At 40.4% G+C, this 22,962-nt stretch overlaps 1 protein-coding gene across 4 annotated transcripts in view; it reads left to right on the top strand.

Moving 5' to 3' along the window:
• The window catches only part of NAB1 (NGFI-A binding protein 1), a 314,417-nt gene extending 291,729 nt beyond the window's left edge, over positions 1 to 22,688 (top strand). For 3 of the 4 annotated variants that reach the window (XM_050916368.1, XM_050916369.1, XM_050916366.1), the window contains 7 exons: positions 940 to 1,773; positions 7,588 to 7,721; positions 9,123 to 9,174; positions 15,872 to 15,982; positions 17,585 to 17,744; positions 19,121 to 19,270; positions 20,963 to 22,688. In XM_050916368.1, coding sequence (XP_050772325.1) covers positions 955 to 1,773; positions 7,588 to 7,721; positions 9,123 to 9,174; positions 15,872 to 15,982; positions 17,585 to 17,744; positions 19,121 to 19,270; positions 20,963 to 21,054 — 1,518 coding nt within the window. In that variant the 5' untranslated portion in view covers positions 940 to 954 and the 3' untranslated portion in view covers positions 21,055 to 22,688. The remainder of the gene's footprint in view (positions 1 to 939; positions 1,774 to 7,587; positions 7,722 to 9,122; positions 9,175 to 15,871; positions 15,983 to 17,584; positions 17,745 to 19,120; positions 19,271 to 20,962) is intronic. The other variant, XM_050916367.1, reaches the window with a different exon arrangement.
• Positions 22,689 to 22,962: the final 274 nt, after the last annotated feature.

Here is a 22,962-nt window from a genome sequence, read left to right as displayed (position 1 = left end):
AAAATTGAGATGAGCAGAGGCAGGCACTAGGTCCCCCTCTGTTTGAAAATATGAGGTCTTCACAAGGTGTCTGAGGAACTCTTGATACTTCAGCACCTTCCCATTGCAGTCCACCAGAGCACAGATTTGTTAGGCTTTACAACATATCTGAAAGGTTATTTTCCCAGCCCTAATCCAAGCATTTGGGGACTGGGTGAGTCCAGGGGTAAGAGAAGTCAGAGAAGGGGGGGGGGCTGTTTCCTTTATTGTGTAGGCAAGTATTATGTTACCATTGAGGTAGTCTGTTATGTTTTGAATTGAAATAGTCACAAAGAGCTCCACTAAGCAGCAGCAAAAGAAATATAGCGTGGTGTTCTTAGGAACAAATCTGAAAAGGGAAACTGAAAATAAACGAAGTCCATCCTTGAACTACTTTTTTTCCTTCACAGTTTCATTGAAATTTCAGCATGTGGTCCATTGAGCTTTATTCAGAAATGTTTCAGCCATGAACTTTTGTCCCTAAAAATGAAAGCACCTTATCCAATAGCATGCCTATTGGTCAAAGGGGAAAATGCAACACCTTTCTTTGTAGCTGTTAAAGATCTTATAACGAGAAAGAATACCCTCCCCTCTGAGTTAATAACCTGAAGTCTGTGCAGTGTTGTAGCCCTGTTGGTCCCAGGATATTAGAGAGACAAGATGGGTGAGATATTATCTTATTGGACCAACTTCTGTTGGTGAGAGAGGCAAGCTTTCAAGCTTACACAGGGCTCATCTTTGTTCAGACCTGGAGAAGAGCTCTGTGTAAGCTTGAAAGCTTCTCTCTCACCAACAGAAGTTGGTTCAATAAAATATACTACCTCACCCACCTTGTCTCTCTAACATCCATACGTTTAGGAATATGAGTAAGATTTTGTAGTTTAAAGACTATTTTGTAATTAACGTTCTTGCTCTCTGCAGGTTCTATCATCTGTGATGGCGTCAGCTTTACCCAGAACCCTTGGGGAGTTGCAACTCTATCGAATATTACAAAAAGCAAATCTCTTATTCTACTTTGATGCCTTCATTCAGCAGGGAGGTGATGATGTACAGCAGCTATGTGAAGCAGGCGAAGAGGAGTTCTTGGAGATAATGGCTCTTGTAGGCATGGCTAGCAAGCCTCTTCATGTCCGAAGACTGCAAAAGGCTTTGAGGGACTGGGTCACAAATCCTGGTCTTTTTAATCAGCCTCTCACTTCCTTACCAGTCAGTAGCATTCCAATCTATAAATTACCAGAAGGGTCCCCTGCTTGGCTGGGAATATCCTGCCCTAGTTATGAAAGGAATAGTAATACCAGGGAGCCTCACTTGAAGATTCCAAAATGTGTTGCCACCACATGCGTGCAAAGTGTGGGTGCAGGCAAATCTGAAGTGGTAGGAAACTTACCGCTGCAGAGTGGCAATGAACCAAGACTCTGGCAAGGTCATCACACTACAGAGAGCGAACACAGCCTTTCCCCTGCTGACCTTGGCTCTCCAGCTTCACCAAAGGAAAACAGTGAGACCCTAGATGCTGCAGCTGCTCTGTCAGTTGCTGAATGCGTGGAACGTATGGTTCCCTCCCTGCCCAAAAGTGACTTGAATGAAGTAAAGGAGTTACTGAAAACAAACAAGAAGCTGGCAAAGATGATTGGTCACATTTTTGAGATGAATGACGAGGACCCTCGCAAAGAGGAGGAGATCAGGAAATACAGTGCAATATATGGCAGATTTGATTCGAAAAGAAAGGATGGCAAACATCTCACGCTCCACGAGGTAAAAATAACTCGGTCTGGAATGAGCTTTCCCTGTTACCATTCCCCTTTTTAGATGGTAGGCTGCTGTTTTCCTATGGACACTTGTTTCACTTCCTATTATATAATGAGAAGAGTGTGTGTGTTTGTGCAAGTCAGCACTGCCACTGAGTTATGGGATGAAATAGGAAACCTTTCCTGTGTTTGTATGTGTTTGCACTAATGATTTAAAATGCACATCTTCCAAGTTCTAAGTCTCTCTGAAATAGATGACATGAACAAACAGAAATGAACAGATCAAGCCTTTAAATAGCAAATTCTTATTATACAAAGGCTTCTAAACACTGGGCCTCTCTCCAGACCAGTCTTGCCTTTCTGCACCGCTTTCCACTTTTAGAGAGTAAACAAGTCTCCTCTGTGTATATTTGAAACTGCTTGTTTCAGGTGACCTTGTTACCTGGCTTGATTAATACAGCTCAACTGCCTTCCCTCTGCTCTAGGCCTCACTGTATAGCTGATGTGAGGCAGAAGGAATTCTGCAGACACGGACCCACAAGACCTAGTTATTCTCTGGATTGGGTTCGAGATTAGTTGTAAAACCTTTGCATTTCTTTGGGCACAATACATGTAATCTGGAGTGGTGCCTGGGCGGTAAAAAGTATGTGCTGATGTCGTCTGCAGAGGTGGATAGCCCCAGTGAAGAGTAGGCTCTGACCTGAGGGCTTGTCCTTGGACCCCTGAAGAATAGCAGAGTTGCTTACATACCTTGCTTTAAACATACATACACATGTACTCCTCTTTCATTCTAGCCTTCTTTCTGGAAGCTAGTAACTGTTTATGTTGTAATGCAGTAGGGTTGTCTCTGTTGGGAATTGGTGTTTTAGTGCTCAAGTAGGGTACTACAGAAGAATAAACAAACTAAAGTAGTGCCAGATAAGTGTTGATATAATGAATGCTGCATCACCATTTGACAGTTAAGTGATTGCAACATTTCAATCTGATTTGAGATTTGTCATGAGGTGTACTTCCCAAAAGGAAGGACTGTGTTCACATTACAGGCATGGCAAAGAAGCTTACTGGTTTTATACTTGTTTTCATTTCTGTAACTTAAAATTACAATTTAAATATAAGTTTTTGTAGGTGTGTCATCTATAATGTAAACTATAGACCTTCACAGCAAGCTCAGTTAAAATTAATATTTACTTTTAAGAAGCAATTGCACATACCCAGTAATAACTTCTCATAGGGATTTTTACTACATATTGGTGATACGTTTTTGGTGAAACTTGTGGCAATTTTGGCCATGTGTCCAACATGCCCATTTAGCAGTGCAATTCCTACTTGTGCACTACGTTGTAAATGCATAGCTCAGTGTTATGCTAAGGTCATCCAACATACAGATGCAAATCCTGTCCTGTTACTCTATGACTGCAGGCCAAGTGCACAGGCATTGGAGGCAGAATTTGAAGAGTCCCTGCCAGGCATGTGCAATCCCTGCAGGCTCTGGGAGATCTATGTACATTGCTGTACAGTCAGGATTTGGAGCAGGGTGGATCCTCAATGCTCCTTCATTCTCTTCCCTTTCATAGAATAGAGGCCACAAGGCTTGCAGACTCTACTGTAACCTGTCTGGAGTAGCAGCTGCAGAGAGGCGCTGAAGCCTGGGAAGGGGATTCTTCCTGTGGAGAATTCCCCATCATCCAGCTGAGTTTCTTGGGCTCAATGTTGGGGAGAGGATTTGTCCAATACTAAGTTGTCTTGTGAGTGCATGACTCAGAAAGAGCTGCTACAACCAGTGATGTGGTTGCATGTTGACACTACAAGCTAAACAGAATGGTGAAGAATTGCGGAGAGGCAGGATTCACTCCTTTCTGTTAATATGTAATAATAGGGAGACCAGGTGGGTGTGGTGATATCTTTTATTGGACTCAACGTCTGGTCCTGGCCGCCCAGAGGATTCAGGGGGGCTTGGGGTCCCACCACTAAAGACCTGGCACTTTGGCGGCGAGTCCCGGAGTGGGAGGATCCCCCCACCGCCGAAGACCTGGAGCGGAAGAAGCTCCAGGGGCCTGGGCCCCACAAGAGTTTTCCAGGGCCTGCGGAGCGAATGAAGGACCCTGCTCCAGGGCCCCCGAAAAACTCTCGTGGGGGCCTCTACGGGGCCTGGGGTAAATTGCCCCACCTCTCCCCACCCCCACCCCGGGCAGCCCTGCGTCTGGTCAGAGAGAGAAGCTTTCAAGCTTACACAGAGCTCCTCTTCAGACCTCTCATTCTTTACCATGTCAGGTGCACATAAATACTCCAACTTTCAAAAGTGCTGAGCAGTCAGTAGAAGCCAGAGAGAGGTGTGGGTGCTAGACATTCTTCAAAAAGTAGGCTTATTGGGTTTTTTTTTTATCATGGCTATCTACAAAGGAAAAAAGAAAAAACTAAAACCAACATTGACTTAATATTAAGGTCTGACATAAAACCCTCAGAACAAGGAAGTTCTGAGTTAATGTTAAAACACTGTCTTTAATCTATCCCGTTGTCTCAGTATTGCACAGGTTTCCAAATATGGGGCTATGAGACTGAGGCACAATGGATTGGATTAAAGGAAGATTGTTTTGGCCATACTCTTGAACTTTGGTGACTCTTAGGTGTTTGATTCAGCTCCGTTTTACAAATGTAACTTTGTGTATTTCATATTTTGGTGTTTGTCTGACTACATGTAAAACACAAGAAAATCATGGGGTGAAAAAAAACACAGGAATAGCATACATGAGTTATGTTGTCTGACTTCACTTAGGTTATTTACTTTTGTTGACTTAAAGGAGCTAGGGGAGAGACTTCGTATTTAATTTTCTCTGTGTGTGGCAGGGGAATCATCTAACTCTGTTGATGGAAATGTATACTCAACTAGAATGGTTGCTAGAATCCCTGCTTTTTACAATTAGAATTCCCAGAAAGGGATTGTCATTTTGTGGCACACAACACTGAATTTTTCTACCTGCTGGCTGCAATCTGCTGCCTATTTAAAAGGGAGGAAGCCATGTCATGTACTTCTGGCTCAGTAAGGCTGGGTTTGCAGTGATCCTGGAGAAACTGGCTAAGAGAAGAAAGAAAAACAAACCTCCCCCCGCCCCCCAAAAAACCCCACCAAATATTTGGCTATCCTTCAATATTATGATAGAGCATTTGCCAGGAGTAAACAAAAGTGTTTGTAACCTGTTTTATTATTGCAGCCTTCTAAGACTATATCCAGTTATGAAGTAATGTGAATTGTTATGCACGTGTACAGTATGAATAACATACTGATGCTGAAGTAGCAAGCATTGTGTGTGAAGAATGATCCTCAAAGGATATCTAAAACATAGTAAATGAAAAGCAATATACAGAGATTAACACATGAATGCCAGTTCTTTTATATGAGTTGTGTATTCATAAATGTCTTGCCTTTCCATTTATTTGTTTTGCAGTAATCTTTCTGTAAAAGAATATATAGACTGGGTTTCTTTTTAGTATTATTTTTTTAACCACCCCTTAAGTTTTCTGGTTTGCGAGGTAACTGTCTTACTCATGATTTTAATACTGTCTGCTGTGTTAACAATATATAGTAACTGCATTATAAAATGGCTCTGATCCTGTCACTGTAGTGCATCTGACTTCAGTAAGCGGTGTGGTCTTTCAGTGATTGTAGGATCAAACAATACATATAGTTTATTAAGTATATGTAGTTCAGTAGCTGCTAGGCCAGAATGCCTCTCCTGGGTCTTCAGGTCTATATTTATATGTTTAGTGTAAATTCACATTGAATACATGAAATATGCTTAAGAAATTATAATTATGAACACTAGTTACTTCTGAGGTCATAGAATTATAGGATATCAGGGTTGGAAGGGACCTCAGGAGGTTATCTAGTCCAACCCCCTGCTCAAAGCAGGACCAATCCCAAGACAGATTTTTGCCCCCGATCCCTAAATGGCCCCCTCAAGGGTTGAACTCACCACCCTGGGTTTAGCAGGCCAATGGGTTACCTAGGGAGGTGGTGGAATCTCCTTCCTTAGAGGTTTTTAAGGTCAGGCCTGACAAAGCCCTGGCTGGAATGATTTAGTTGGGGATTGGTCAGCTTCTTAATATTCTTTAAATCCACAAAACAGGCCACATCACAGACTCGAATTGAAGATAATTTTTAAGTTATATTTCCAAAGAACTTCCAACTCAAGCCAATAAGCTTGTCTGATGAATAAAAAGTTTGCATGACCAGTTTCATCCTTTAAGGCAAAAATTTTTAAAAGATCTGCTTTCGAAGGGGGTCTTCATGAGAGATATGGGGATGGCTTTCTAGATACCAAGGTATGAAGCATCGGTGGGGAGGAGCAGGGGACAAGTTGTTCATAGTTTTTGCCAATGCTTCAGTGTAATTGCAAGCCTACTGTCCTGCTCCCAGGCTGCTCCACCTCTGTGCTGCAAAGTATTGTGCTGCCATGTGTGCATGTGTGACCAGCCCTGTCCCTGTCCAGTGAACTGTAGTTGGTCTGTTGCTCTTAGAACTTTGTACTCTCACAAGGTATGTATGGCAATTGGAGAACAGCAGAACTTGATTCATAAGCAACATGCTGACTGCATTTAAAAAACACATTTGCTGCAGGTATCCAGTAACCTGATTGATAGAGATCTATGAGGCCTAGGGAGAATGTTCCAGAGAGAAGCCCATCACCCTAAAAATCCAGCTCTTGGAAAGCAGAGGGGTGGTGAGACTTGTAATGGTTGTATCCTCCAAGAAAGGTCCAGAAACAACATCTGTCATATCAGCCTCTGGCTGGTACGTATCTGATAAATACAAAGTGCTAGCCATCCTCTTGGCTGCTGTGACAGGAGGGAGGATATACACCTTCTCCAGTGTCTATGTTTTGGGTTTTCTGCCTCCATTAGTAACTTCAGTGTGTGTCTTTGCGGCTGCTGTTAGGTTTCTGAAATAGCAACATCATGAAACTGTTATTGTTCTTGACAGTTTCATCACTCCCTACAGCAGTGGTTCTAAACCCCTGGCCTGTGGGCAGCTTGTGGCCCATGTGACATCCTCAGGGTCATACAGGTAGTATTGAATGCAGCCCACATAACACAGTGTAGGCCTCATATGTGGCCCAAAATGGTAAATAGGTTGAGAACCACTGCCCTGCATGATTTCATAGCAGTAGTGAAACTGACTTGAGCCTTGTTAATTTCATTTTTGCTGATTTGTAAAGGTATGGGCAGCCTCAGACACACTGGGATGGTGTCCCAACAGGCTCAGGAAGACATCACTGCATTGGTTTAGATTTGATTTGCATTCAGATATAATTTTCACAAGCATAAGGGTGAGAAACATACTTTTTTTTAAGACCGTTTACATTCTGCAGAAACTGATGGCTTATACGTCATTCATCAGGGAAATCTTCCTACGCACCACTGTCAAGTGGATTTTTCAAGCCTTGTGCATGTTCTTCTGCACTGGCATTTATAAAAAATAATCTTTGGGAGCCAAATCTTTGAACATTAGGAGGTGCTGTTTCATATTGGGGTTTAGTTAACGTTGGGGTGAGGAAAAGGTAGCTTACATCAGAGAGAGTTATAATAAACACTTTAAAGAACACTAAATTTATCTTCCATATTTATGTCTCTTTATAACTGAGGCAAGTATCTGGGAAAGGATGAGTATTCACAATTTGAGGAAATCCTCCAGATTCATTATAAAATAAGTAATGTGACTCAGTGCTGAAAGCAGTCATCATGTCATACAATTGGATACTTTTACAAGGGTCAGTAGGTGATATTTTGAGGAAGTCAAGAATATTTTTGTGTGTTTAACTTCCAGCTAACAGTTAATGAAGCAGCCGCTCAGCTGTGTGTAAAAGATAATGCATTGTTAACCAGGAGAGATGAACTCTTTGCGTTGGCTCGGCAGATCTCTCGAGAAGTTACATACAAGTACACTTACAGGACCACCAAGTAAGCTTTAATAAACTCAGGGGAACTTTATTTTCTATGAAGTAATCTGTTCAATAGAATTTCTTGTGAAGCATTAGAAATCTCTTTTCATTCTTCCTCCTCTACAGCTAGCAAAATGTTTACATTAGGCAAGAGGGAGCACATACATATGGAAAATAGAAATCATCAGTAATACTGTGTAAACCATGGAACCTTTCATATTGTTACTCATTTTTATTGGCATGTAGCTATTTTAATCCTTTCACCAACCTTTTGGTTCTCCAGATTCAGTAACAGTATATACAGTACCCTTCAATATATCATCTCCAAGAAGCAAGCATTTTAAATTTTGAGTCATTTGTTATTTCAAGGTTAATATAAATCGTCAGGGTTTAAACAGCCTAGCCAGAGCATTTATGAAAGACACAAAGGTAGTTGAGGGTAGTTTTATAAACACTTGTTTTAAAAAATAATAATTTGGGACCAAATTTAAATGGACAATGTCTCTCTTTAAAATAGTTATCAAATCAAGCAGCGAAAAACAGGATATGTTTTTATATCAGGTTATTATCTGTGTATTATAGAGTATATGCATTTTACAAAACACTTCCATAGATATGACTAATATTTTTCAGTATATTCTGTATATTACTATCAAAAGTTGATATATCTCGGATGTTACACACAGTGTTGAAAATATATTTTTCATAAGTTTTCAGAAATTTTTTAAGAATATTGTTTAATACACATGCCCAACTGTGCTAGCGTCTTCTCCCATCCTGGGTAACAGAGGCCAAAGGGTATTTTGTCATAAAGATCATGCTGGAACTTTCTGCTTTAAGGCGAAATTCATCTCTGTTCAAAACACCAGCATGTAGGCCTACATACTGCTTTATTGAAGACTTAAGTGATGCCTGCGCCTTGTGCTGCTACTCTGCCTGGGTCTGAATTTCACCCTAATTTGGGTTAATTTGTTGCAGGGGGTGGGCTTTTTTTGTCCCACTGCATGATCTTTTCTGGTTTTGCCCCAATTCCATTCCCCTTGTTTTCCCCCAGTAATGCCCTTTCTACCTAACGGCTGATCAGCACAAACAGTAGACCTTTCAGCTCCGTCACCTCATTGTGCTGACCAAACTTCCTTGCCCTTAGTTGTGTTTCAATGGCTTTCCTAAGTACCCAGTCCTGCAAATTGTTGCTTGCCGAGTACTCCCAATGACTTCCACTGTATCAGTTGGATGGTTAAGAGTTTCAGGATGGGGCCCTAAATTAATATTTTCCCCCACTAAGTGGGTCATATTCACCCTTGATTTTAATGGTGTTAAATCTAGTGAGTTATAGCAGAGATAAATTTGGTTCTCTTTTTATATGTAAAGACAGGATATTTATATTGTTTATCAATACTATGTATGTTTTTTCTTCTAGATCTAAATGTGGAGATAGAGATGAACTGTCACCGAAGAGAATTAAGCTAGAGGTATGATATTGTGACTCTTGCATGCTAAGTTTTACATTCAAAAAATTGATTTGCCCCAAAGTTAGAGAACCTGTTAAAAGAAATAGTTTAGAGAACACCTGATTTGCTCATGGCTTACGATTTGCTGATTCCTTACAATTTTGTATAGCAGTATCCATTTTGTTTGTGATAACATTCTTCCTTTTTGGTCCTAGGGATCTGTGTGTGGAGACGGGGAAGATACTAGGTGGAGTAGGGGAAGAGGGACTGGGGAATTGCACTGTTGGGGCAGAGCTGACATAGATGTATGGCCACCGCTGTGCAGTGGGCTTGCTGCAGATCCCAAGGGATATTCAGGCTTTTTCTGCAGTCTCTGTGATTTGTGCCATGAGATTGGGAGACAAATCCTGCCCACCCCTGAGAGACCAATGTGGGGGGAAGCTATCAGAGATTCTTCATGGAGATTTCTTTCCATTGAACTCAATTGCCTTGTGTGTATTTATTTTGTTTTTCTGTGGCTCAGGAAAATTCTTGTAAGGCTCTGACTTAGTTCTGTAAACTTAGAGAAAATAATTTTTACTTTTAATTAGGCACCTCTGTCATAGTATTAATATTAATTTAGGGAAAATAAATACAAAATAGATTACTCAGATTTTTTGTTTGTATCCTATTTTTAATTTAAAAAAAAATTAAATGTATAGAAAGTGCATTGGACTGGTTTTCTTTAGATTATAAAAACATAGGCCAGAATTCTGCCCTGTGATCCCCATGGAACATCTAGTCCAAGTATTCTGCTCTCCATGTGTGAGTGGGATTCTTCTCATTGAAAGCTGTACTGCAAACTCTAAGCAATATCCTCCTATCAGTTTTTTTTCTTATAGGGCCCAATTGCCCTGAAGTCAGTGGGAGTCTTTCCATTGACTTCAGTGGGCTTTGGATCAAATCCAAAATGCAGAACTCTCTATTGATTTCATTGAGAGTTTTGCATAGGAATTGATGGCAGGTTATGGGCCATATGTGCCTATAACTAAATCACCAAAACTGTCAATAAGTGAGAAATCAATTGCAAATGAAAATGTATCTATCAGCGCACGCGCACACACACAGATAGTGTGTACTTATATCTGTCTGCATGCATACCTCTCACGCGTGCGTGCGCGCGCACACACTAAAAATTCACATCTGCACACAACTTTAATTAAACATAAATTCTATTCGGAATTCTTTGTTAAGATGAGATATTCTCAAGGTCACACTGACAGCATGTGCAGTATCTTAAGGATTACTTAAAGTCTTAAGTATTTTAAGTTTCTTCTGCTGGAAAGTAAATTAAGTCCATTTTAAATAGCTTGTTACATAGATATGGATAAGTATCCAAAATGACTGGCTCATCTTCCTTTATGATATTTTTTTTTAACTGATTAGCCTTTTCACTGCTGCTTGGGTATCATCTGATGCTTCTACAATTCTCCTTATATCATCTGCTAAAATAAATGGTATAGTACATTACGATGTGCTAAGTATGGGTCTGCATTATAATAGCATGTAACATGGAGGTATGTGGTATGTTCTTCATCATGTAACTCTAATGTAAGGGTTTGCAATACACTGAAATAGCACTTTTTTCACATTTAATTTCTTCAGTGAGGAATGATATGCCATATGTAAAATCTACTATTTCAAAGGAGTGCAAGGATTTACATTTGTTATCTAAGCAAGCTAGTCTCATGTGGCAAATACTCAAACAGGTGCATTTTTTCTCCTTTAAAATGAGAAGTTAGTTTGAAAGCCAGATATAAATAAAAGCATTTTTTAAATGTGATCATATTGCATGCTGGTCATTTTGTTGTGCAACACATGGATTACAGCCCTGGACAGCACTTAAAATATGTACAGTAATTTGAATTGTGTACATGTGTCCTCTAAAGGTTTACTCACAGCTCCCATGCCAGTAATTCTGTGTGTTTGTGTTGGGATTCACTTTGACCTGTCTTGGCTTTTTAGTATTATAAACCCAGAATTTAGCGCTAGGAAAAGCCCTATTGAGTCATCTACACCGGTGCTTCTCAAGCTATCTGATGTGGGGAGCTGGCAATTTTTTTTCCAATGTGCCAGGGACCTGTGCCATATTATTATCCTATTCGACGCTCTGATGAGGAAACTTGCCGCGGACTGGCAGCTGATGTCTCGGTCCAGTCCGCGGACCACCACTTTGAGAAGCATTGATCTACACCATCACTATCAATGGCCAATACACAGTACTGTGGTTCCCTATAGTATATTCTCCAATGTTTTTTGCCCAGTCTAGTTTTAAATGACTCAAGCAGTGGTGCTTCCACTGCTTCTCTTGCTAGACTATTCCACAGTCTGAGATCTCACCATTAGGAATTTTTTTCCTTTGTTCAGTTAACAATGGTTAAGCAACTTAAATGACAAGCCACGAGAGTGTGATTTTTTGGGGGGGAGGGTAGGGTTTTTTTAATGGGGGGAAAAATGGTAACATGGAAAAACACAGTAGATTTAAGCTGAAACTTTAGGCTGTTCTTTGGAAGGCTGTTGTTTGGGAGAGGAGACTTATACACCACTAGGAGAAAGTATTCTCATATTTACAGAGTAGTGAACCTTCAGGCTTCACTGTTTTAGCGCAATAGTTCAGAAGAAATATGTTCACTCTCTTTCTACTAATTTTAAAAGGCTAGTAGTTCAATCGTGATTTTTTTTGACTTTTTTTTCCTTGAAGAACTGAATGTCCTCAGTCTACAAAATGATGTTTTTCTGAATCTTCCTGTTACTGCTGTGCACTGCAAAACATTGTTTCATTAAAGAGGATATAGTCCAGACTAATTCAGAATGACTGACGAAGTGGTGAGGCCCAATTTTACCACCACGTTTTTCTGTATGTTTGCGAGTTCTGTATTATTGTAGATAGCATTTATGTGGCAGGACAGTTATTTCACTTGTGTTAATGAGTTGTGGCTCTAATTTACATTCCAGCTTATATTAATTTTTCAAAAATATATAGTTAGATTATTTCTCTACACATTTCCTTTGCAGGGTTACTTTCTTGGGGAAACATCTCTCACTGTTGACCTTTTTATTTTTTTGTTAGCAGTATTTTTCTAACAAAAGACAGAAGTCTGAGGAAACATTGTAGCAAATATTGCAGAATTCTCTTTCCATAGTGGATGTAAATAGTGTCCATCCGTGCTTTTGAAAGTTGTACTGCTGCATCTTCTGTCTCTGAATACAGAGTGTGAGGAAATACGGTGGGTTAGTATTCTGGCTTTTCATTTGTGGAGACATCAGATCTGATCTTGGCTTTTCTTTTTAAAGGTAATTTCACTTATTGTGTGAGGCAGGATTGAAGCATGATTTGCCATTGCCTTGCCAATTAGGTAGTCATACCTCTGCAAAGTGCAGTGTGAAAAGCCAATATGCTGATTTAGAAGTTTTTCACACCTCACGTTGCATGGGTGTAAATGACTGCTTTTGGAAACAGGCAGAGTGACCTTTTAAAAAAAAAAATCTGGGATTTTGCAGGTTAGGCTTGATGTAGGTGTACCAGCAGGGCTGTGTGGGCAAAGTTGCACATTGCCTGCCTCCAGCCACTCTTGCAAATCCTTCCTCTTCATAATCACTAAATTCACGCAAGCATTCCAAAGAAACAAAATACCACGAATTACATTAGATTACCTGTAAAAGCCTTTCTCTTCCCCCGTGTACCCTTCTCTTTTTGTTGGTAGAGTGGGCAGCGAGGCTGTGGGAGTTGAGTGTAGAGAAGAGAGAGAGAGTCTAGGAAAACAGGCTAAAGGAATAGAGGGAGTGAGAGAAGGAATGCAGTTACTTGGGATGGGAGTTGGGAGTGAATAAAAAGAAAGTGCTGTGACTCTTAAATTTCTTCTGGATAAAGAGCAGTAGGGAAGAGTAAAAATGCAAACAGCTTTCTCTTCTCCCACTAAGCAGTCATCTCATTCTGTGAAGGCTATGGCGGGGGGGGGGGGGACACTCCTTATTTTGTCATCTCTGATGAGTCATTGGTAATGCTGCGCAATGCAATGAGCTGCTGTGGCATCAACTCAGAAAACAGAACAGGTCACAGGTATATCGCGCAAATAGCCTAGAGAGAGTGGCTACTCATTCTCCTCATTTCTGCATTTTTAAATTGTGTGAGAAGAGGTTCGCTTTCCACATATATAGTATTGACAGTCAGGAGGGGGAAGAAGAAGAGAATTATTGCTCTTCCATGGTAATAACAAAGGAATCTTCAAGTGAGTGGCAGTGTTTAAAACAGAGGTCGGGGAGTGGGAGAGCCTGAGACAGCCAAGTTCAAAAAGCTCAGTGGGAGTAGGAGACCCAGAGGGGAATGCGAGACTAAAGAGGAGGCTCAGAGGAAACATCTGCAATCAGTGCTGGCTCTAGAGAGAGAAGAGGGAAGACAGATGCCCACCTACACCATTGCCAGGCAGGCTGAAAAGAGAACCAAGATCAGAGGTGTGGGGTTTCTCTTTCGCACCCGATCAAAAGAACAGAAGCACTAAAATCTGCTGTTCATGTAAGAAAAGTATCATTGACGGGAAAGAAAGTACACATGTGAAACTGAGAACATCTGCTATAAGAAACCACTTTAAAAACAACTGATCAGCATGGAAGAAACACATGTGCTGTGTGGGGCAGACCCCTAGTACACTGTAGAGAGGAGGAATGGGGAGAGGCATGCTTAGCTAGGAGTAGACCATGGATGGATGTCATGCTGAATTGTCTAACCTTCTGCTGCCTCTCTTATCCATCCATTCCTATATCATAAGTCTTTGTGAACAAAAGAACAGTGTGGTAGGGGCACATCTCAGGAAAGGTGATCCAGAATCCAATTGCCTATTGAAGAAATGTATGTGAGGATAACACAAAGCAGCAGAAACCATACGTACTCAGTGGGCCTCCTTTTGAAAAACAGACTTCAATTTTACACTGGCATACAATTGCTGGTGTAAATATATGCAAACACATTTTATACCATTAAATTACATCATTGGTGCTGTTGTACGTCCATATTCAAAATTTCAGCTACATGTACATATGGATATAAGGCATTCAAAGACAGAGTTGAGGTCTCTTCTTAAAAATAAAACAAAACTCCCACCCCATAATAAACTAAGAGCTAAGTGTAAAAGTAGCTAGTGTTTTGTAGTGCACTTCCGGCATCTTTCTGTTTCCAGGTGAGGTTTTGTGGAGAATTTACACTATTCTAAAGTGGTAAATACTCATTGGATTGTATTTTTCCGTTGGGGAAATTGGAGTGGGGTTTGGGGGGGTAGATCTGCATAAAAAACTCGGCCTGATTCCCCTCTCAAGGAGCAAGAGTAACGTCACTGAAGTGAATGGAATTGCGCTGTGAGGGGGAAGCAGACCTCCTGACAGCATTCACAGTGGCACAGATTTGTCTGATCACTGTTGCGTAGGCCACTGACTGCACAGGCCTCATTGTTCACGAGGTATTTGTCTTTTTTCCCTTTCCTTTGTTAGTCAGAGGCAGTGTATCATTCTACAGTTTTTTCTTCTGGGGATGCTACGTTTCCATTTCTTAGATTATAAACTCTTTGGGCAGGCACTGGTTTCCTGTGTGTGAGTACCTAGCATGCTATAGGCACTGCCTGTAATCCTCCTAAAAATGTTACTTTGGCACAAGAGGCCTATGATTTCCTAGTTATGAATTTCATTGTTTTTAGATTCTACTTCTTTCTCCAGCCTCCTCCCTTGATTTAGCTCTCTTCCCTGCTGCATTTTCTTGTGAAAAATGATGCACCTCCATTGCTTTACATGAGTTTTGCTTGTACAGCACTAAACTGCATGAATATTTAATATTAACCTTGCTACATACAGCAAATGACTGTAATGGAACTTGCAGTTTTCCCATGCACAAGAGACATAGGAGATTTGCAAGTCATAAAAGTTAGAGATGGATAAATAATTTTTGGGGCCTCACATCCAGGCACCTGGCAGAGCAGAACTGTTCCTTGCAGCATACAAAGTCCATGCTACTTCACTTTTCAGTGGGCAGCTTGTCATGCAGAGAATTTATAAAGATAAACCACTACCATTTTACAAGGAGACCAGTATAGTTTCTGTGTGTCTTTGCAGCATGTTGAATTTTGTGGTGGTTTGCCCAATTTTCTAAGCTACTAAATTCTGCTACTGCATTTTCTGTAAGATAGGCAAGTACATGCATGGCTGTGTATCTAAGATCGGTCTCAAGGTCTTACTCTGCATGTACAGCAAGCCTCATGGATGCTACAGATGCAAATGGTCAAAGTTAGAGCAATAGTCTGCATTTATAACATTGATTTCTCTAAAAAAAATCAAAAAAACCCCAAGCTGCTAAATCCAAAAGACAACCACAAAATAGTGGGCCTAATTCTGCTCTGTTACACTGGCTTAGCTCCAGAGTAAGTCCACTGAAGTCAGTGGTATTACTCTGGATTTATACTTGGATGTTTTAGGCGTGGCACAAGCCTCTGTTCTGCAAGTGATATGAGCCAGATCATATCTGCTGCAATGTTTTATGTTGCTGAAGCATAGTTTGGTTAACTTGTTTCAGAGGCTTAAATCCCAGTTCAAGTTTTTCACCAGAGTTAAAGAATATTCTCTCTTAACTATTACGATACATTGCTTTTTCTTTAAAAGCAAAACAAAATCATATGCCATGTTTGTTTTTGCTCAACAGGATGGTTTTCCTGATTTCCAGGACACAGTCCAGACGCTTTATCAACAAGAGAAAGTACCACTTGCCTTGGCCAAAGGCAAAAGTGAAGATTTGGCAGCTCTTAATTCCCAGGTAGACAAACCACATGAAACTATCAGCTTTCTACTGAGATGCTGTCTAGAATAGTAACAGTTGCTTTCTAGGTTGATTTTGTATAATGTTGTGATGACTAAAATCATTACCTCCAGTTCTCAAAGATCACCTGGGTTAGCTGAGATAATATCACTGCTAATATGGGTTTAATTCTTGGAGCTGTTATGACACTCTCTATTATAGTTTTATCTTCATTCATTGCAAGGAAGTAAGGATCTCATCTTGAGACAAGAGAAGGAATGCACCATCTACTGTTGGGAACAAATGCGATAGTACAGTACTTGCTGCATAGAAGTGAAACCCTTTTAAAAATAAAAGTAATGTTTCAGTTCATAAAATACTAACAGAACCCTCAGGTAGACCATTGATTAAAATACACTTGAAAGCAAACTGTTAGGTAAAGGGAGAAAAAATTTTCTATCTACAAAGGGCAGGGTTCTGTGTTTCTCCTCTAAAACATGATGATATCTAAAGTGGTGTCGGTAAATATAGAACAGGTTCCTTCCCTGCTCTAAATGCCATCAGTTTACTATAGAACCTAGGACGTGGTCTTCTCTTTTACACTGTCAGCTAATTTATAGTTTTCTCTTCTGAGCACACAGATGTCAGTGGGAGTTGAGGTCGCTTCACATTTCCCAAGAGAGGCTCAGCTCCTTGCAAGAATCAGCTTTCTTTTTTAAGAGAGACAAGTAGTAATGGAGACACTTATAAAATACTTAAAGAAAAATCAGTGAACTTTACAGTTTGCTAGCGTCTGTGGATGCTAATTCTGCATATTTTTGCTTCCCTTTCTATTTGTATACTTCTGTGTGGCTCTTTGAAATGGACATTTTTTAAACTGATGGTTTGTTTTTTTTTTATTTCCATAAGATGTTTAGTCACAGTCTTGAGAGCATGATCATATTGAAAGTTAAAATTTTCTTGGCACTAAAGTTGATGACAAACATTTATACACCATTTCCTCCCACGTTGCTCTACATTGTTTAATTTCATTCTCTAGAGGTGTATAGGTCGTCTTCTTCTTCTAGACAGACATTTCACACCTTTATCCCCCACAAACATACTGTCATCCTACACTTTCACAATGGCAGATATTTAAACTTGTGTACTGCTATTTCCTAAAATAAAGACTCCCAAGATGTCTGGTAAATTCTTGGCATAAGTTTTTAGCAGATGTTGCCATTGCTGTTGGAATATTTTGTAGAGCCATTTATTCCAATAGGGCTGAATTTGATAATTAAGAGAGAGAGCTTGCTTTTGGGAATTTCTCTAAGTGTAGACTGCAGTCCTAGAGTGAAGAAAGTTTGTTCTCCTCAGGTAAGAACTAAGAAATATCATATCATGTAGACTGGCTAAAAGAGAACACCATGTTTTTATGCACTTTGAATGCACTGCGTTCCATTGCTTTAGTGGGTGCAAAAATATTTTGTTTGCTTGATAGTTTTGAGGTAGCTGTAAAGCACACATGTACATATGAGCCAACAAAGAACTATATCTAGACTGCTTGCTTTATTACCTGCTGGGATTATTTTTTTCCTGTACAGCAACATCCATATATGTATATTCTTGCTTTGTTTGCAGTCTGAAAAGGTGATGGCAAAACAGATGGAGTTTCTTTGTAACCAAGCAGGGTTAGAGAGACTGCAACACTCAGAGAGACGCCTTTCCACAGGGTACTACAGACAAAGCTCAGAAGAGCACAGCCCCAATGGCGTGACGTTAGATAATGCGGATGGACAAGGTATGGTAGCTTCCAGGCATGATATTGCTGCCAGCCAATTTGTCTGGTGTTATGCAATCATTACTAGTACTGATGTTATTCATATAGCATCAGCAGTGTGGAGGAAGCTAAGCAGGCAAGTAAAGACAAGATCCCTGCCTGGAAGAGCTTACAGTCAAAATCACTGTTTCTCAACTACGGGTACATGTACCCCTAGGGGTACGCAGAGGTATTGCAGGGGGTAGTCAACTCATCTAGATCAGTGTTTCTCAGCCTGGGGGTTGCGACTCCCAGGAGGATCATGAGATGGGTTTAGAGGGATCACAAGGGCAGGGCTGGTCTTAGGGGGTGGCAAGCAGGGCAGTTGCATGAGGCCTAATGCTACAGGGGGCCCTGCAAAGCTAAGTTACATGCTTCAGGCAGTACGGCTTGGGCTTCAGCCCTGCCACCCGGGACTCTGGTTTCAGACAAGGCTCACAAGTGAAAAACAGACTCAAGTATCACACACAAATGTAGGTGCAATATTTGTGTTGCAATCTGTTTATTTTATAATTATATGGTAAAAATGAGAAGAGTAAGCAATTTTTCAGTAATAGTGTGCTGTGACACTTCTTTTATTTTTGTGTCTCATTTTGTAAGCAAGTAGTTTTTAAGTGAAGTGAAACTTGGGGGTACACAAGACAAATCAGACTTCTGAAAGGGGTACAGTAGTCTGGAAAGTTTGGGAACCACTGGTCTAAATGATACAACCAGATATAGAGCCAGATTCTGCTCAGTAACTCTAGGGAAACCTCATTGACTTCAGTGGAGATGTTCTATATGCAGACTTTTGTAACGGGGACCTCAGCAGCATGGGAGTGAGGGTTACTCACTATCTGGGTATGTCTCAGTTGTTTCCCTGCCACTGCAGGAGCCTTGGGCATTGGGGCACTTTGGTCTCTTCTATTCTCTGCTGTGGCACATGATAGTCTAGTCACGTGTAAGCCGTGATACTTTGATTGTTAGCTTCAGTGTGTTGATGTCCTGTGGTATGCAGGAGGTCAGATTAGATGGCTTGGTGGTACCTTCCGGCCTTAAATTCTGTGACTAATGCAGCTCAACATGGAAGGGAAAGTTGGATCATGAGGTGTTTTTGAGCAAAATGAGGGACTGATTGCTCAGCCATACCAAATCTGTAGCAGTACTAGCAGCCTGGAGAGGAAAAGAGATCATCTGCAAATCAGCATTTTACGTACTAGAAATCTCTCCTGCATGGTTGAAATCTAGAATGTTTTTTTCACTGGTCTAATGGTGGTGTCCCTTTTTTTTTTTTTTTTTTTTTTAAGCCTTAATTTTGATTTCTAGCATTGCTTTGATTCATACTTAATACTGAATATTTCAGTATTGACCTCTTTCAGCTGAGAGACCCCTGAATCTCCGAATGTCAAATCTGCAAAATAGACAGTTGCAACACATTTCGCTAGATGGAGAGCAGCACGTAGGAAAACCTCTGTGCAGTGACCTGATCCGACTTTACTCCAGTGGTGAGGCAAAGTCTCATCCCTCAGGTAAGAGTTATCCATTGCAAAGCACCACAAACTGCCCTGTAACATCCATTTACAGGTGGCTTTCAGAAAGTTTAGGGGCAGCCACACACCTACTTATCCCTTTCAAAGAAGAATTTAGTTCCTAGACGCCGTCTGCAGATTGATACCTTGAAACCACGCCGAAACTGAAACCTCTGAATGACTTGTTAATCTAGAAACATACCAACCATTTGATGAGATATTTAAGTATTGCCACGTTTTCAGTTATGCTTTGGGCAGGAGATGCAATAACTAGTCACACATAAGACAAGAGTCTTGGGACCCATCTACACAGACAAAACAGCCAAGCAGAACAACTGCTGTTAACTCTTTTGTGGCGGAACATGGTAGTAACGTGATCTGGCTCAGTCTGTGTGAGTGGGACCAAATGATATTCCAAACAGACTTCCTGAAAAGGTGCCTTCAACCCTGTTCATAAAGATTTAGCCCCATCTATCTGGGTGGGACCAAACCGTTTTAGAACCTGGTTCAGCCACAGTAGTTTCTGTTGTTTTGACTTTGTAGACTGGGCTTTTAAGTGCTTCTGCTAGCCTTTCTATGCAGTGACTTACAGTCACTGTTTCTCCTGTTGTTTAACACAGGCAAACAGGAAAAATCTCAAATGCTGTTAAGAATATTTATTTTTTTCTTCCACTACGAAGTCTGAATTGGATGCCTGTGCTTTGGCAAAGCATTTTATGTATAAAACTGGTGCATTGGTATAATATCAAGAGCAGTCTTGAGACTCTTCTCCCTCAAGGTTTAGGAATAGTGAAATGTTTCAAGGGTAGGTGTATGGTAGCGGTTCCTCTTAAGACTATTGTGCTGTTTGAGCACTTGGCAGAATGCTGTGTCTGTCCTATCCATGCCTATCCTAACTTGCGCCCAACCTCTCCCTGTTGCAGCCTGCTGCCTGTAATAAGGGTCAGTGTGGCTGGAGGACCTTCTCGTCCATAGTCTTCCCACACCCAGGAATGTTCCACATGCTCATGCAGAGAGCAACACTGCTGAGCTCTGCTTCCTGGTGAATGGGGGGGTTACAGAGAAGTATCTCCGTGGCTTGTTCCATATTTTGATAGTGGAACTCTGGTGATTCTGACATAGTTCAGGGCTCGTATGCTTTGGGAGGAGGGTGGGGCAGAATCTTGTCTTCTATGAATCAGGGGTGAAAGTAACTTAAAGGACTTACCGGTACACTGGAGTCCTGAGTGGGGGCATGGCCTCAACCAGAAGAGGTGGGGCCTTTCAAGGTTTAAAGATCCTGGGGCTTTGGCTGGGAGCCCCAGGACCTTTAAATCACCCTGAAGCTACCAGCTGCAGACACAGCTGGGAGCCCTGGCACTCAGGGGTGAATTAAAGGGCCCAGGGCTCCAGCTGTTGCAGAGCTCCAGGCCCTTTAAATCACCGTGAGAGCCTGGCTGCCGGAGCTCCGGCGGGGATTTGAAGGGCCCGGGCCAGTCTGGCATGGCATACTGGCTTTTGCTGGTACGCTGGACCGGACCAGCTTACTTTCACCTCTGCTATGAATGTTGATATGTCATCAGCATCCATGTAGTTCAGTGGGCACTTTCTTAGGGTAAACACAGAAGATATTTATTTCAACACAATATTTCTTAACAGCTCCTCTTCCTCTTCCTCTCCCCCTCCCCCCCCCCCTTTTTTTTTTTTTTGCAGAAGGCCTTGGTATTTTAAAAGACTTTCCTCACTCAGCTTTTAACAACATAGAAAGGAAGGTCATAAAAACAGAACCTGAAGATACAAGATAGTCATCCTACTCTGGAAAATTGCATCAGAATAAAGAATACATCTTTAGAAGAAAAACAAACAAGCCTTAATAACCAGTGTTGCCTCATTCAAATAAGAGATTTCATAGCCAAAGCCTAAGAACTGGTACAGTAGTCTGAGGAGACTGAAAAACAAGAGACACTGCAATCTAAAACAGTAATACAGGTGGATACACATTCCTGTAATGTGGTTTTATAATGTGGAAAGGTTCATAAATTAATATTGTGAGCCTCCTTTATTTAAGAATGTATTATGTATTTGTATAACTTATCAAAGTAAATCTAGATGTTGGGACACGTATTGAGTCCAGTAGATGTGGCTACAGTTCATTTTACTTGAAATTTCAGTGTCTACTTTAAATGTATCTAGCATAGATATGATTGTTATACATTTGAGTTAAAAATCCTTGGAGAAAGTGTAAGAAAAACCTAGAGTGATACAACTAACAGCAAGTTTGCAATGGTATTTGTAGGGAAAAAATAGCAAATACATAAGATATTTAATGGTTCAAAATGTTATGTGGATATAGTATTTGATAAACCTGTATTATAGCAGACACATTTGACACTTATTAATGTTATTTTAATGGTTTCAGCAGCCTGTATGTAATACATTTACAGTATATACCTATCCACTACATGGGAATGGTGAATAGGAAAATATCAGCCGAATATGGGAGCATCCTACTTATTGGCTCCAATTTCATCAGACAGAACAATCATTTCAGATACTGTGTAGCTAAACCAAGGCTCGTATGTTCTCATTTGAGAGGGAACTCAGAACACTAGACATTATGGACAGGATGGAAAAAGTTGTGCTTCAGACACTTAGAACATTTTGGAATTCTCTGTGGATGTTAAAGACAAAATGAATCATGAGTGTGGCAAAGATGGAAAATGCAGGATTCATGCATCAGTATTGAAATGGTTATATTCAATATCCAGGAACAATAAAATAACAGAGAAGAGGGGGAAGGGGATACATTACTGGTAAATGACCCATTATGAGGTGCTTCCCAACCCACATGATTCTCTGAGTATACCATATACTGCATACAGTATGCCAATATGTTCCCTTGTGTATGTTAGTTAACATCTGTATTCGTTATTTATTTGACTCTTTTTTTTTTTTTTTGTATGTTGTTCATTTTCGCAGATGCCATTTTGTCTGAAAACAAGGAATTAGCTTATAGCTTAGGGAATTTGGTATTTAATGTGGTGTGTGTGTATACATCCATTATGTCAGTGTAACTCCTATTGTATAGTTGCATCTCAGTCAAAATAGCTATACACCTTAGTTTTGAATATAATTTTTACCCACAGTGCTCTCTGAGGCGAGGAAGTGAGTCAACAAGTAATGGATAAACTTCCACAGTGAGGTGTGCACTTCATCTGCAGTTTTGCTGTGTCCTAGATGTGTAATGATTATTCAGTCATAATGTATGTTGTACTGAAATTGTCAACAAAATGTGAGCTGGAATGTCTACACTGCAGTCTCTGATCACTGTAAACCTGTTTAATTATTTTATCACTTTTGATTTGTGGAACAAAGCTTTATAGTAGAAACACCAGTAAACAACTTTTTATACTATTAAAATGTTTGTTTTTATTTTAAATGTTTCTTGAATTGTATTGTACTGTCTCACTCCAGAAGAAACTTACTTTGAATGGAATTTGCAACTTCATTGCTAGAAATAGGCAGTTGAATATATTGTTATATTTGCTCTTTTATGTTGTGAGAGATAATAGAATGGGTGGTAAGTATGTTTCTGTCAGTCATAGCACTGGTTTGTATCTGGGTAGTTCTGTGTACAATATTACAGTTTGGAAGTTTGTAAAGGCTTGAACTGAACAAGTTTAGTAATAGAATTTAACAAGCAACAAGTTTTT

The sequence above is a fragment of the Gopherus flavomarginatus genome, chromosome 10 (genome assembly GCF_025201925.1).
Source record: "Gopherus flavomarginatus isolate rGopFla2 chromosome 10, rGopFla2.mat.asm, whole genome shotgun sequence".
Classification (NCBI taxonomy): domain Eukaryota; kingdom Metazoa; phylum Chordata; order Testudines; family Testudinidae; genus Gopherus; species Gopherus flavomarginatus.
The sequence above is the reverse complement of the archived record's forward strand: the minus strand, read 5'-3'. Positions and strand labels throughout refer to the sequence as shown.